The 16199-nt window shown below is 40.8% G+C and overlaps 1 protein-coding gene across 6 annotated transcripts in view; it reads right to left on the bottom strand.

Moving 5' to 3' along the window:
• Positions 1 to 16199, bottom strand: part of LOC121529380 (caskin-2-like) — a 96117-nt gene that overhangs the window by 37472 nt on the left and 42446 nt on the right. For all 6 annotated transcript variants that reach the window (XM_041817179.1, XM_041817178.1, XM_041817177.1 and 3 more), the window contains exon 3: positions 12039 to 12090. In XM_041817179.1, the coding sequence (XP_041673113.1) occupies positions 12039 to 12090 (52 nt within the window). The remainder of the gene's footprint in view (positions 1 to 12038; positions 12091 to 16199) is intronic.

Below are 16199 nucleotides of genomic sequence, written 5' to 3' on the forward strand. Positions count from 1 at the left end.
TGCTTTATGCTGCTGCAAAGCCTCATGGGAGAGTAGCCCAGTCCAAAAGGATCTATAAACAGGATAACAACCACTGAATGATAATCAGACTCACGTTTGCTTCGATGTTTGGACGTCTGTAGAAATAAGAGGCACGATTAACAAAGAAAGGAGAGATTACAGATTAAATTAAGGACAGTTTTAGGATTAACCTTGTGCCCTCCTCGGGCATTTTTGGCCATTTTTCTCATTTTTTATTACAAAAACACAAAACGTGAATTATCTTCTATAAAATAAATAGTGGAAAGATGGGGCTTTGGTGCTGATTAGAGTCTTGGATGGGTCAAAGATTAGCAACAAAAGTGATTTCACTGCCCTTGTATTTTTTTGTAATATTTCATAATATAACAGGCAAAAATACAAGAATTTGGTGCATGGTCCTACAATGAGTAAATGGTTGAATCTGGTGGAATATGGTAAAAATGTCAAATTTCACTAGACTTCTTCACATTGGAATACTGACATTAAAGAATGCATGATTTTATACTGCAATGACAGTGAGATTAACAAACGTGGTTTTAATGGAAGTCAATGGAGGCATTTTTGCCTCGAGGATGTCAGGAGGGTATTTCTGACATTACGTAAAAAATATTAATCCAATCAAATCAATTTTGTTGCCAATCTTTGACCCATCCAAGACTTTTATCACCCTCAAAGCCCCATCTTTCTACTATTTATTATATGGAAAGTAATTCACTTTTTGTGTTTTTTTTGCTGTAAAAAATGAAGTATTTCAAATAATCAAACTGGCATTGAAAGGGTTAAAATTCTGAGAATTATTGATTTTTTTTGTAGTTTTGAGCAGGTTTGAAGTTGTTAAAGAGATTTATGAAAAAAAGGTAGAAAAAAATATTGACCTATGCTGATTTAATGGCAGTTTTTCTGTTTTCAGTTTTTTGCCTTGAAGGAGTAAAGAGGGTAGTAAACTTGAGGAGGGCACAAGGGTTAAGAAAGTGCATTTGTCTGGGCCTATGATGTTTTTAGGTGTGTTTGGACTGGAAGGAGATCCTCCTTGCATTACTGCATGAGTCAGATGTTAACCTGCAGCTACAGGTCGACCACAATACCTGGAAGCCTGTGCAGCATTGCTCCGCCTCTTCTCCTTCACTCCTGTGGACTCTAGTTTGTCGTCAGGACATTTGAAATCATCCAAAGTAACTTTGCATTCATAGGTGCAACTTATATTGCAACCTTTATGACATATCTGCTCCAGCAGCTCTAAGATTATAGAGTCGTCATTATTTTTTATCTGTATAGTGGAAATAAAATGCTGCTGTTTGGTTATTTTTTGCTCTGTTTCCATGTATGATTGCTTTTCCTTCTTCCTTTTAGGAAAATCTGATAATTCTCAGTCCCTTTATGGTTAAAAGCCTCCCACCAGAGCAGCCCATCCCAGCATCCTCCCCCACATGGAGCCCAGAAAAGAGGGAATAAAGCTACAGGCTACACATGTGATCTGTAAATAAAGCAGGCAGAAACATTAGAGGAGGAAAGGATAAAGACGGAGCATGGAGGATGTTTTTAGTCCTTCCTTTTCTTTCTGTTGCATAATGTGAGTGATGGCATTCATACGGGCCGGTAGAAGAGCCCGGGGCGACTCCGATCATAATGGACGGGTCATATAGAGAGGTTAGAGAGGAGGAGAGACTCTGCTGGTCTGAGGCTGCAGGGTCACATCCTGATGCATCAATATAGAAAAAATACCAAAGCAAGATAACCACCATGGTGTCATAGTTCTGCATGAAATGATGTATGCATCTGCAAATCTGAGACAGCAGCTGTGCTAAACAGGTGGATAACAACTGTCCTGTTTCTCTGAGGCACCTGTGTCCACTGTGGTTCATCAGTATTCCTGGCTACCATTACACCGTGAAGACAAAAGAACACCCCAAGCAACTGAAGCAAAAGGTTACTGAAAAGTTTAAGTCAGGAGATGGAGACAAAAACATTTCCAAGGCTCTGACTATCCCCCAGAGTTCATGAAAAAATGAAGGAATATGTCACGTGTGTAAATCTGCCTAGATCAGACCGTCCTCACAAACTAAGTAAGCATGCAAGGAGGAGACTAGAGAGAGAGGCCTATGACTACTCTGGAGGAGCTCCAAGCTTCAGCAGCTGAGATGGAGAGACTCTGCAGACAACAACTGTTGGCCGGGTTCTTCACCAGTCAGAGCTTTAAGGCAGAGTGGCAAAGAGGAAGACGCTGTTGAAGAAAACTCAGATTCAATCTGGACTAGAGTTCACCAGAAGGACTGTGGGAGACTCCATGATCAAGTTTGGTCTGATGAGACCAAAATGGAGCTTTAACACTGACATCGCCACAAACACACCATCCCCACTGTGGAGCACAGTGGTGGCAGCATCATGCTGTGGGGATGCTTCTCAGCAGCCTGCCCTGTGAGGCTTGACCCTCAGCCCCAGGTGTCAAACTCAAGGCCCGGGGGCCAAATCCGGCCTGTGGAATGGTTATATCTGGCCCACAAGATATTGGGGCAAAATATTGTATTCTAACTGGCCCACCAGTATGAGGTCTGCAAATTTCCTCCAGTATAATCATGTAATCCTTAGCTTCATTATTTAAAATATCCTTGTTAAGCCATAAAAATCTGAATAATTTGTGTTTTTATTTCATATTTTCAATTTTGCATCTCAAGATTATGACTCAAACTTATGATTTGACTTTTCACTTCATACTTTGACCTTTTCAGCTCAGAATTTGGACTTTACATGTCATATTTTTATCTTTTAGATTCACAATTTTACATTTTAAGTCATATTTTAACCTTTTCATCTCCTTACTTTAGCTTTTTAATCCCATATATCAACTTTTAAAAACAAGATTTCAATTTCTTTCTCATATTTTGACATTCCTGTTCACGAGTGAGGGAAGAATGGAGCGGGAGATCGACAGGCGGACCGGTGTGGCGTTGGCAGTGATGCGGTCTCTGCATCGGTCTGTCGTGGTGAAGAAAGAGCTGAGTTGAAAGGCGAAGCTCTCGATTTACCGGTTGATCTACGTTCCTACCCTCACCTATGGTCATGAACTGTGGGTAGTGATTGAAAAGAACAAGATCACGGATACAGGCAGCTGAAATGAGTTTCCTCCGCAGGGTGTCTGGGCTCTCCCTTAGAGATAGGGTGAGAAGCTCGGCCATCCAGGAGAGACTCGGAGTAGAGCCGCTGCTCCTCCACGTTGAGAGGAGCCAGATGAGGTGGCTCGGGCATCTGGTCCGGATGCCTCCTGGACGCCTCCCTGGTGAGGTGTTCCGGGCAAGTCCCACTGGGAGGAGGCCCCGAGGAAGACCCAGGACACTCTGGAGAGACTATGTCGGTCGGCTGGCCTGGGAACGTCTCGGGATCCCTCGGGAAGAGCTGGACGAGGTGGCCGGAGAGAGGTTAGACCTAAATGCAGAATCCGGCCCCTGTTGTGACTGAGTCTGACACCCCTGCCCTAAGCTTACAGCAAAAGCTACACAGAAATAGTTTAAAGACAACAAGGGGAATGTTCTGGAGAGGCCGAGTCAAAGCCCAGACCTCAGTGAGCTCAATGCAATAGAGAAATTGTGGCTAGATTTAATAAGGGCTGTTCAGGCCTGATCCCTGTGCAACCTGACAGAGCTTGAGCAGTTTAGCAAAGAAGAATGGAGTAAAATTGCAGAGTCTAGATGTCTGAGCCTGACTGAGACCTATCCACACAGACTCAGAGCTGTGATTGGAGGCCAAAGGTGACTACTAAATACTGACTTGAAGGGTTACAGATGCAGATTTCCAAACATGTGTGACTCTAGAGTCACAAGTTACAGGTTATCATTTTCATGCCTCTGCTAACCATCCAATCAGCTCATTACAACCTCGTCCTTTGACTTCTAAAATAGAAGAATTAAATCTTCCAATAAGGCTGCTTCTGATTCTAATTTGCACACTTGTCTCACTCTGACAGTCCACCGCTGTGCTCTCACCGAGTGATGCGATTCCACTTCACAGTAAAAGTGGGAAAAACTAGATTAAACCAAAACCACAGCCTTCACCTAAAGATCCTGGTGTAAACAGAGACTTTCTGTCTGTGCAGCCGTACGGTTTCTCTCTCCCCTTCTCAGACGGGCGAGGGCTGCTGGGAGCCGGGCGTCTCTCCTCCCGGACAAAAGACGATCTCTCCCACCACCACAGCGCTTCACAGGGACTCATTCCAGATCTGCTCTCCATAGAAACACGTACAAACAGCGAGCCAACGGGCCGCCAGAGGAGCCGGCACGGACTCAAACACTAATTTGTCACACAGGGAAGAAGAAAGAAGCCTCCTTTATTCCCTGTGAGTGTTTGTTTCTCTCTCACACACATACAGAGGCATGCATGTCAACAAAGACACAAATTCTTCAGGATGAATGGTCGACTAACACAAACACGCCCTTAGTAACACTGACTTCCTGTTTCTTTTCAGATCAAACTCTGGCTGACAGATGTTAAATCTGCAGGTTGATACACACCTGGATGGGAGGGACCGCAGACCCCCAAAGATCATGAGTGGAAAATGATCTGTCATGGAAACTTGGCCAGTTGTCCCAGAGCCAGGAGGAAAGTATGTCAGCTTTTGTTGAGACAAGAGTTTTGGCGAGGCCGACGAGATGCCGTTCTGTTTCATTAAACATAACCTCCAGCTCTGTTCTTCTTCTCTGGATCGTTTCTGAGTGTTAGCGACTCGGTCGTTCACTTATTCAGAGCGTTGTCTGTCAACAAGATGCTCAACCAGAGAAACCTCCAGAGAGATAAACGATCAGATGAATAAATGAGGAGAAAACACGGGGAGCTCAGAGCGGCAGCAGAGCCAGTTTGCTGCAGGAAATGTTTTATTTTAATGACTGTGAATGTTTTTATCTGCTCACGGATCCAGGTCTGCATGGAGACACGCACAGTTACAGCAGCGTGCATCAATGCTGTGAATCAGGGGAAGTTTTTTTGTCCTTGACCAAACAGAGATCTTTATCAACTACTCACAAACACCGTGTGAAAGAAATGCACGACTTAAACATTTTGATTCAAGAGGATTTTTAATGTTTATTAGGCGGTAGAATAAACCAGTTTGGATTGGACATGATGGTGAAGTCACAGAGGCTGCAATTGTGACAGTGAGCATGTTTTAATATCAGTATCGGCAAGGGCTGCACGATTTTGGAAAATAATCTAATTGCGATTTTTTTCACCTAATGTTGCGGTTGAACATGTGATTATTCTTCAGGTTCCTCATCTTATAAAACATTCTATATTATAACACAAAAAGCTCTTTCCCCCAGAAATTGTAAATCCAATCTCCCAAAATCTACATGTACGGTCGCTAGAAAGAGTATGTGAACCCTTTGAGATTTCTTGGATTTCTGCATAAATTGAACATAAAATGTGTTCCGATCTTCATCTAATTCACAATAATAGACAAACACGGTCTGCTTAAACTAATACTGCACGAAAAATGATATGTTTTTATGTTTTTATTGAACAAAACATGGAAACACTCACAGTGCAGGGTGGAAAAAGTATGTGGACCCCTAGGCTGACTTCTCCAGGAGCTATATGGAGCCAGGAGTCAGCCAACCTGGAGTCCAATCAATGTGATGAGATTGGATGTGTTGGTTAAAGCTGCCCTGCCCTATAAAAAACACACCAGTTTGGAGTTTGCTGTTCTCAAGAAGCATTGCCTGATGTGAACCATGCCTGGCACAAAAGAGCTCTCAGAAGACCTGCGATCAAGGATTGCTGACTTGCATGAAGCTGGAAAGGGTTACAAAAGTATCTCTAAAAGCCTTGATGTTCATGTGTCCACGGTGAGACAGACTGTCTACAAATGGAGAAGGTTCAGCGCTGTTGCTACTCTCCCTAGGCGTGGTCATCCTGTAAAGATGACTACAAGAGCAAAGTGCAGAATGCTCAATGAGGTGAAGAAGAATCCTAGAGTGTCAGCTAAAGACTTACAGAAATCTCTGGCACATGCTAACATTTGTGTTGACAAATCTACAATAAGTAAAACATTAAACAAGAATGGAGTTCATGGGAGGACACCACGGAGGAAGCCACTGCTGTCCAAAAAAAACATTGCTGCACGTTTGAAGTTTACAAAAGAGCACCTGGATGTTCCACAGCACTACTGGCAAAATATTCTGTGGACAGATGAAACCAAAATTGAGTTGTTTGGAAGGAACACACAACGCTATGTGTGGAGAAAAAAAGGCACAGCACACCAACATCAAAACCTCATCCCAACTGTGAAATATGGTGGAGGGGCCATCATGGTTTGGGGCTGCTTTGCTGCCTCAGGGCCTGGACGGATTGCTGTCATTGACGGAAAAATTAATTCCCAAGTTTATCAAGACATTTTGCAGGAAAACTTAAGACCATCTGTCCACCAACTGAAGCTCAACAGAGGATGGGTGATGCAACAGGACAACGACCCAAAGCATAGAAGTAAATCAACAACAGAACGGCTTCAACAGAAGAAAATACGCCTTCAGGAGTGACCCAGTCAGAGTCCTGACCTCAACTCAATTGAGATGCTGTGGCATGACCTCAATAGAGCGATTCACACCAGACATCCCAAGAATATTGCTGAACTGAAACAGTTTTGTAAAGAGGAATGGTCCAAAATTCCTCCTGACCGTTGTGCAGGTCTGATCTGCAACTACAGCAAACGTTTGGTCGAGATTATTGCTGCCAAAGGAGGGTCAACCATTCATTAGCCTAGGGGTCCACATACTTTTTCCACCCTGCACTGTGAATGTTTCCATGTTTTGTTCAATAAAAATATGAAAACATATCATTTTTTGTGCAGTATTAGTTTAAGCAGACTGTGTTTGTCTATTGTTGTGAATTAGATGAAGATCGGAACCAATTTGATGACCAATTTATGCAGAAACCCAAGAAATCTCAAAGGGTTCACATACTTTTTCTAGCAACTGTAAATGTTCAAAAATTCTAAAAAATAACTAAAAATTAAAAACCTGCCCCATCACCCCAAAACAATCAAATCAAATTCCCAAAATATTACAAATAAATTCCTCAAATTTTCCTGAAATTACCTAAAAGTTTCAAAGCTAATCCTCCCAGAAATTTGAATCAAATTCCCCAATATTTACAAATAAATGTTAAAAAATTCTAAGACAATAACTAAAAATTAAAAACCTGCCCCCCACCCCAAAAAAACAAATCAATCCAACAAAAATGTTTTATTGCAATTATTTTATCCTATATTGCAAATTTGATATGAACTGTAAAGAAGGGAGTGGTGATTTTATGGATTTCTTAATCTGAAGAAAACAAGAATGTACAAAAACAAGGAAAGTAAAAACTTGTCAATCATTCTAGAAAATATTGGTACTTGAATGTTTGCATTATGTGTAGAGCAAAACACCTCTGCTTAAAAAAATGTATTAAACTGCTATTTCAGCAACTGCAATTGTGACAATGGGCATGTTTAAATATCGTTATCGGCTAGGGCCGTACGATTTTGGAAAACAATCTAACTGCAATTTTTTTCTCCACTATTGTGGTTTGATATGTAATTATTCCTTAACTCTCTTTAATTCCTAAAGAATGTTAAAAAACATTTAATTCTGATGATTTTGACTCGTATTGCAAATTGGATATGAATTGTTGCATTGAGTCACTTTTTTAAAGAATCAAAATAAGCTCAATTTTTTTTTTTTTTTTTTGAATGATTGACACGGGTATAAACGGCACTGTGATGCGACATCATCTGCAAACAATCTACATCATATTTGCATTGAACACGCTCTTTTTTTTACACAGACATTAAAGGTCACTTATTATGCAAAAATCACTTTTTCAGGCTTTTCTAACAAAAATCTGTCCCCCTGGTCTGTCCATAGTCCCCTCAAGAATTAGAAAAATCCATTCCCTTTCTCTTTCTCCACCTTTCAGAAAATGTTTGCTGAAATAAGCCATTCTCAGATTCTCCCCTCAAGATGTCATGTGGGGAGTTAGCCCCGCACCCAGGTTCAGTTGGCCCTCCCCACCTGGAAGAAAATTCCACCCTCCTGAAAGGAGGATCAAGAGAGCCACATCCATTAAGCCAGATCCATTTCCAGAGATGGGCGTGGTCATGGAGCGGAGTCAGATGGCTCATTAACATTTAAAGCTACAGATACAGAAACAGTTCGCTCAGAGCAGGGCTGAAACAGAGGGGTTTTTAGACGTGCAGAAATACAATACTTGAGTGTTTTTCAGCGACAAACTTCACAGGCATGTTTTGGGGACCTCTGAGACCGATATAAACTTGTCTTAAAAGGGTAAAATATGTGACCTTTAAACACACATCAATCGCTCCATCAGCCAAGCGTTCAGCTGCAGTACTCAGACCAACAACAATGGCTAGTTAGGTTGAACATCAGCACCATTGTCTCCATCATGTCCTGAATGTGTCATTTGCTGCCATGCATAAAGAAGTTTATAATTAGGGCGATGCAACAACCAATCAGACTGTTTTCAGCTATCTTAAACAGATAAAGTCTAAATTTATGTCCTCTAACGGCAGCCAATCATCAGCCCCCCCCCTCAGATCAGTGCCCTGAGGTAAAACCACAGATTTAAGCTGAATCCTCATTAGTGGAGCTGATGTGATGAAACACCTCCCACAACAAACAGAAGAACTTCCACGCCGTGAGAAACGCCGCCTGTGTCTGACACGGACTAATGAAGCCGCTGACGTGCTGGGCGAGCACTAAAGGATTGTGGGAAGTTGTGTATTAGGGATGTTGTGTTTAGATGCAGCGCTGTGATAACTGCAGCAGCTTCTCCCAGCCAGCAGCTCTGATGAATAATGGAAAACCTTTTCCTTCCTGAGCCCGACTCCCCGAGGAGGCTATTAGCCCCAAAACACACTCACACACTCGCAGAGGGAGAAATCCCAATTAGAGTTCACACACTCCTACGCTGCTCCCAAACATTTCACAATCTTGAACCAGAGAGCGACATTTCAGACACGTGCTTTAAGCATGTACAGTCACTAGAACTTTAAGACTTCCTCTGCTGCTGGTTTAGCTCAGAGGAATGGTCGGAGGATCGATTCCCGGTGTCTGAGCTGTTGGGTGCAGGTCGTCCTCCCTAAAGACCTCCACAGTGATGCTGCAGGAGTAAAAATCCAGTTTATTCCTCCCATAGCTGATTTGATTATTAACCATTATCATAACCCTCTAAGGTAGACTAACCACGAGCCTTGTCAGTGTGATATATCTGCACCAGGCTTTTACCCTGGTGATTTGTGTCCATGTAAACACAGCCTGAGTCTGTAAAGTCCTCATGGATCTAACTGTCTCCTGATATCGTCCCCTCATCTCTCTGAACTTCTCCCTGACTCCTTCTTCACATGTTTCGGCTGTCAGAGCTGCATTAAGTCATCCAGTCTCTTTGTAAACACTCCTATCTAATCGGTCGCGGTCTGGCCCTCCGCTCCCTGACCTTTGACCCCTACAGGCCCCCCTCTGCCCTCCTAGGGGCCAACAAAAGACTCAGACCCTCGAGGACGTCTCAGGCCTGATGCACTGCTGCTCCGTCTCTCTGAAGGAGCAGCTTTACGACCTCTCGTGTCCTCGTCTCTCTTTGTCCGGACGACAATGTTCGCTCAGAGCTGAAAGGACTCGGAGTTGTTTTAGCGGGAAGTCATTAAATCTCCCAGTGATGAGCAGGAATCTGACAGGAGACGCTTTTTTATTGTCAGCAGATCTCGTAAAACACAGAAGGGTCATCTCAAGACTCCATGCTTGCTTTCTGAATTCTGCCTTCCTCATCATCCCAGAAGCCCATTTCCACCACTCAAGAAAGAAAGATGTGGAAGTGAGGCAATTTGAAAATTAAAAAAAATCCTCAGACATCATTTTGAGATAAAAAGTCAGATTTATACGATAAAATGTCATCTCTTAATTTCAACATTTTATTTTGAAGTTTATCTCACAATACTGACTTTTAATTTTAAATTTATTTCTTTTGTCTCATAATTTTGACTTTTTATCCTATAAAAGTGTTTTTTTATTTTCATCTTCAACCTTATATCTCATTAAATCAAATTTTTATCTCATAATTATAACTTTTTTATCTCATAATTATTTTCTATTTCATTGTATCAGCTTCTCATCTGATATCGACAGTTAATATCATAATTATAACTTTTCATCTCATAATTATGTCTTTAATTTCAAATGTTTTACTTTTATCTCATAATTTCGACTTTTAATCCCATACCAACTTTTTATCTGATAATTAGGACTTTTTAAATCATTATATGGACTTTTTATCTCACAATATCAAGTTTTTATCTCATAATTTTAACTTTTTGTCTCATAGTTTTTCAAATTTCAAATCAGCTTCTAATCTGATAATATTGACTCTTTTCATCATAGTTTTGACTCTTTATCTCATAATTATGACTTTTTATCCCATAATTTTGACATTATATATAATGATTTTGACTGTTTATCCCATAATTTTGACTTTTTATCTCAAAATTTTGACTGTTTATCTCAAAAATAAGACTTTTAATCTCACAATTATGACTTTTTATCTCATAGTTTTTTTTAAATTTCATATCAGCTTTTAATCTGATAATATTGCCTTTTTTCATCATAGTTTTGACTTTTTATCTCATAATTTTGGTTTTATATATTATAATTTTGACTTTTAATCTCATAATTATGACTTTTTATCTTGTAATTATGACTTTTATCCCATAATTTTGACTTTATATATCATTATTTTGACTTTTTATCTCATACTTTCTTCTTTATATCTTATAATTTCAACTGTTTATCTCATAATTTCGACTTTATCTCATAATTACGAATTTTTATTTCATAATTACGACTTTTTATCCTATAATTTTGTCTTTTTATTTTTATTTTTGACCTTTCATCTCATTATATCAAGTTTTTATCTCATAATTATAACTTTTTATTTAACAATTATTTTTCATTTCATAATATCAGCTTCTCATCTGATAATATTGGCATATTACATTATAATTTTACATTTTTATCTCGTAATTATGTCTTTTTATTTTAAAATGATTATCTTTGTCTTATAATTATGGTATTGTATCTCATAATTTCACCTTTTGTCTCATAATTTTGATATTTTTTAGTCTTTTTATTTCAGAATTTTGTCTTTCATTCCAAATGTTCTCCTTTTAATCTCATATTATCTATTTGCCTTGTCGGCCATCAAATCCAGGGTTTAGTGTTAGGTGAGGTGCTGCCATCATTGAGATCAGCTGATTACACACAAGCTGACGGCCAGCTGATTTGCTCTGAGGACGCTATTGGCTAAGCTATAAGCTGCTCTTGCTACCCTCCTCCACCCCAGCTCCTCCTTCACTCTGTTTCTGACTTTATCAACCATTCAGACTTTCAGACAAACTTTCATTACCTCACCTTGTGGAAATGAAAGTAGCCCCAACGTCTTTATATATTTCTGAATGTGGCCCTCATCCGGAAAAGTTTGGACACCCCTGCTCTAAGATGACCAACTAATATTTGTGGGGAAATAAATTAGACAGAGTGTCAACAATTAAATGAAACGTTGCATTAAAATCAATATACGCTTAAAACAAAAGGAGATAAAAATATCACAGGCAGCTGGTGAGTCTATAAAGGCGAGCCACCTCGGAGTCAGGAGGAAGGATGAGAGGAAACAGCAGTGAGAAAGAATAATATGGAGGATATTAATGACTGTGAACAAAGAGAAATATTGATAAGGAGAGACTAAACTTTCCTCATCTGTTTCTCCTCTCAGGCTAATGAGCTACGACGGCACCGTGGGGTTCAGAGTGAGACAAAGTTTCTACTCCAGACACAACTTTAACGTCAGAAATCTGCTGACAGCTCTGATTTCAGCCTCTGCAGGAGTTATTGCAGAGTGGAAACACTTTTATGGACGAACGGGGAGCAGATTAATGAGTGGACGAGGAGCAGGAAACGTCTCTTTATGGTTTTGACTTCATCACTTACCCGTCTGAGTCCTGATAGTTCACGTTCAGCCTCTTTGTGGAGCCCAGCAGCTCTGCAACACACAGAACACAAAACAGAACCATTAGACGAAGCAATGACAAACTCTGGATTGAAGCACTCTCACTCCAGTCACTCTGCTGTTTTAGACATTATCACACCATCCAATCTGGACGTGAACAATCAGCTCCCTCAGATCCCTGAGTGACTGATTTAAAGGAACCAGCAGGAAATCAGTGGGGATCATGCGACTGCAGAAACCTTTCAGTAACTGGGTTAGCGATTGTTGGAGCAGTTTCATGACGTGCTGGTGCACAAATCAGTGATTGTGTGATGATTCAGATGCAGCAGTCTGACTTTGTGTGAGCCACTGAATGCAGCGCTGTGACTTTCTCTGCAGAGTCACCAACCGTGGATTTATAATGACATGCTGATTAGACGCCACTGTACCAAACAGAGGCCGTCCTGTCAGAGAGCGCTCCACGCTTTAGCAGGAGAGTGAGTGGGAGGCGATGTGAGGACGAGCTGCCGGACGTCTCGCTCTCGAACTTTCTACAAACTCTGGCTCTGTGTACAAGTCCATGATCACCGTAACCACATGGCGGCCGTTTTAATCCGACATCGAGCTCCAGGTGGGTGGCTCACATGCTTTTAGAGCTGCCATAACAAACCAGAGCATGACTGTCCTCCTCCTCTGTCCCTGCTGGCCTAGCTTACATTGTTCCAGTCTGTGCATGGTTACTTTTGCAGAACACCTCATATAGTCTGTGGAAAGTACTGGATGAAGCCTGAGCGACATCAGACTTTCGTCACTGGAGGAGTCTTTTAAAGCCATTGTGTGCCGGCACCAGTTTAATGTAAAATACAATCAGATCAATCACTTTGACATGGAATATATCAGAATTTATCATTTGATATGAAGCGCTGTCAGATTTGTGAATTTCTTTTCCAAATATTCAGACTCAGTTAGCACAACCTCACCATCGAGACAGGATGCCACAAACAAAGCTGGATCCCTAAAGAGGAAAGGCTGTGCACCCACTGCAGCCAGCAGGAGGTGGAGCAGAAGTTCTTTCCACTTTTCACCAGCAAACAGAAACAATTTGACAGACCAATCAACAGAAGCTTCCAGATCCGCAGTGGGTGAAACTAGGGGTGCAAAATAACAGTTTTTTCTTAAACATCAGGGTTGAAAAATCCGTTATTACACAATCTGCAAAAAACCTCCAGGATGCTGCAATCTAATTAGTGCCGAAGCAGTTTATCAGAGTTTAACGTCCCTCTCCGAGTTCTCTGATTGGTTGACTGACAGTTTGAGCGAGCATGCTGCAGTCTGCCAACGTACAGAGGAAGAATAAATCTGTTCAATTTAAATTTTTCCTCAAAATATGATTCCTGCGCTCTAAGTTTCCCATTGCTCGGTCAGAGATGAGGCACAAACATACCTCCATACCAAATGTGGTGCAAATCGCACAGATATTTCATCTGAATGACACAAATTCGCACCACGATCAATGCACTGTTCATTCTGTTCACTTGCATTGAAAAAACTGAACTCAAGCAAATCGCACGATGGCCAACCAGCATGGACATCCTCTGGTGATGTGTTTCACACACGTCAGGATCTCTGAAGGAGCAGCCTGTGGTAGAGGAGGTTCATTTAACAGGAAAATGGAGGAGAAATTAGTGGAGTCTGTCTGTGGCTACCCTGAGCTTTACGACACAACGGGCCTGTTCTACCGGCACAGGAATAAACATGGAAGCAGCCTGGAGAAAACTAAATTATATCATGGTGACTGCAGAGAAATAAAAAATGTTTGGTGCTAAAGATATTTGGGAGAAAACCTCCAGACCCCCTTTAACTGATGGTGCCAACTATAAAATGTTAAATATTTAAATAGAAAAACATTTTTAAAAACACAGTTCACTTTAAAACTCAAGAGTTTGTGCATTTTAAAAACTATCTATGGGAAATAAGTTTTTTTGGTCAATTATTTAAAAATGTACCATGAAAGTCAGAGGTAGAATTAAAAAGAATGGGAAAAATTGGGATTTTTTTCCATATTTCCCATCCCTAGGTGCAACTATGGAAGAAGATTAGGGCCACTGAAGAAATTATTTGAGACACAAATTTTTTTTTTTACTTGTAAAAAAAAACAGAATTCTGACATTTTTAAAGAGTTAGAATTCTGATTTTAATCTCAGAATTTTGACTTTTTTCACAAGTAAAAAAAAATTAAATATCTCAATTTTTAAAATTAATATAAATTTCTATATAAGATTAAATTAGATTCAATTTAATTCAATTTAATTCAATTTAAAATTTCAGTGGCCCTAATCCTCTGCCATATGCAAATGCCACAGAACATTACATGAGCTGTTGGGACCAAAACATAGCCTCAAACACCATTCCACCACCGAGAACAGGACCATCTACATAAAAGCATAATTACAGAATATCTACATTTTAAAACCCTAATTTGAAAGTTAGACCCAATTTTCTTCAGCTATATACCAATTATGATACTTTTTTTCTAGTTCTGCGTTTCTGGCAGGCAAACCTTCTCTACTATTTCTTGGAGTTTTATCCTGATATTCTTTGAGTTTTTCACCCTGATGTCAAAGAAAAGTGTGAGCAGTGAAGAGAGAGGAAGAAGACGGGGAGGAAGAGGAAGAGAGCTAACATGGCAGCACATCAAAGCGAGTTTTCGTCTTCAGTGTCTCTTCAGCGGAGCGTCATCTGACCCATCCACAGAGGTCAAACTGGGGTTAAAGGCTAATGAAGCTTCCTCAGGAGGTCCAACACGGAGACCAGAGGCAGGATTTATGACCAGGAAACATCCACATGTCTCCTCCAGTGATACCAGAGCAAAGAGCCTCGGACTGGTCCTCTCTGACTGGGAAACTGTCTGTCTGCCAGTTTAACCAGTCACACTCAAACTTTCTAGAACCATCCTGACCCGAAGCTGCTCCTCAGCTGTGCTACAGAGTCTAGCTTACTTCTGAGGAGGTTTAGGGAAAGAAATATCACACTGGGATGACCAAAATGGCCCACATTCAGAGGTTTGCACTACTTTGGTCGGGTGCTCTTAGCCCACGTCTTTAAATGTCAGCAGACACAAGAATGATTTATTACATATCAGATGCTCTAAAGACAGTCTATGGAGACCAAGTTTCTATTTTTGGTAGGTTTATTACACCTAAAGTACCCTTGGAGTGAAAGGAATGGTTGCTTACTATGTGTGACTTTTTCCTGCATGTTTTCTGTGTAGTTTGGATAGTGTTACAGGTATCCTTAATGATATCTGACCATTTTTAATCCCCATTAAGCCGTTCTGAATCTCTCTGCTAAACAGTATCTGCATAAAGAGCATCCTCAGTTTCCTCTTTTAAAGAAAACCCTTTAATATGCAGACTAAAAACCTACTGGAGCCCATTTTCTTCAGCTCAAAATAAGCATCCCAATTAATACCGTTTTTAAACTTTCATACTGGGTCTGGCTGCTCATAAATACAGCACAAAAACCAGCAGAAACCAGCAGACCCGGGTCTGTTCGGCCCTAAATCTCAGCTGTATGTCGTCCTTAAAGCCTCCGTGCTCCTGCCCCTCCAAATTTAACCTCTGCAGCCCCTCCCCCGTAACAATGGGGGCTTTTGAAGTGTTTCAAACTCAGGGAAACACAGCAGGCTTCCCCTCTGGGTTTGCAGCGCTGCTTTGATAATGACCTGGATTTTATAATTAATGGGAATAAATCAGACAAAAAATTAAAACCCAGACACAAACTAAACAACACAGCTGCGTGAGGAAACAGTCTCTGCTCATTAAAAGTCTCCTCTACATCAGGAGAACGACTGAGAGACCACGCCGACACTTTCAGATCAGACTGGAGCCTCCTTATCTTCTCCTCAGGCCTCCTCACCCTCCGCACTCTGACTGTAAGACAATGCAGACAGATGAATGTCAGAAACAGGCAGATATAACTGCAAAAGAATCCAGAATTAAAGGAAATTCACAAGACACACTCTAATCCTTCTCTCAGAATACCTGCAAGCAGGCCTATGCTAGGAAATCTGCACGGTTGTTCATTATCACACTTGTTGCTGATCCGTGCATCGATACCAACATCACATTAGTTTTAAAATACACATCTCCGACAGTGTAGCT

This window comes from Cheilinus undulatus, linkage group 21 (genome assembly GCF_018320785.1).
Source record: "Cheilinus undulatus linkage group 21, ASM1832078v1, whole genome shotgun sequence".
NCBI classification, from domain to species: domain Eukaryota; kingdom Metazoa; phylum Chordata; class Actinopteri; order Labriformes; family Labridae; genus Cheilinus; species Cheilinus undulatus.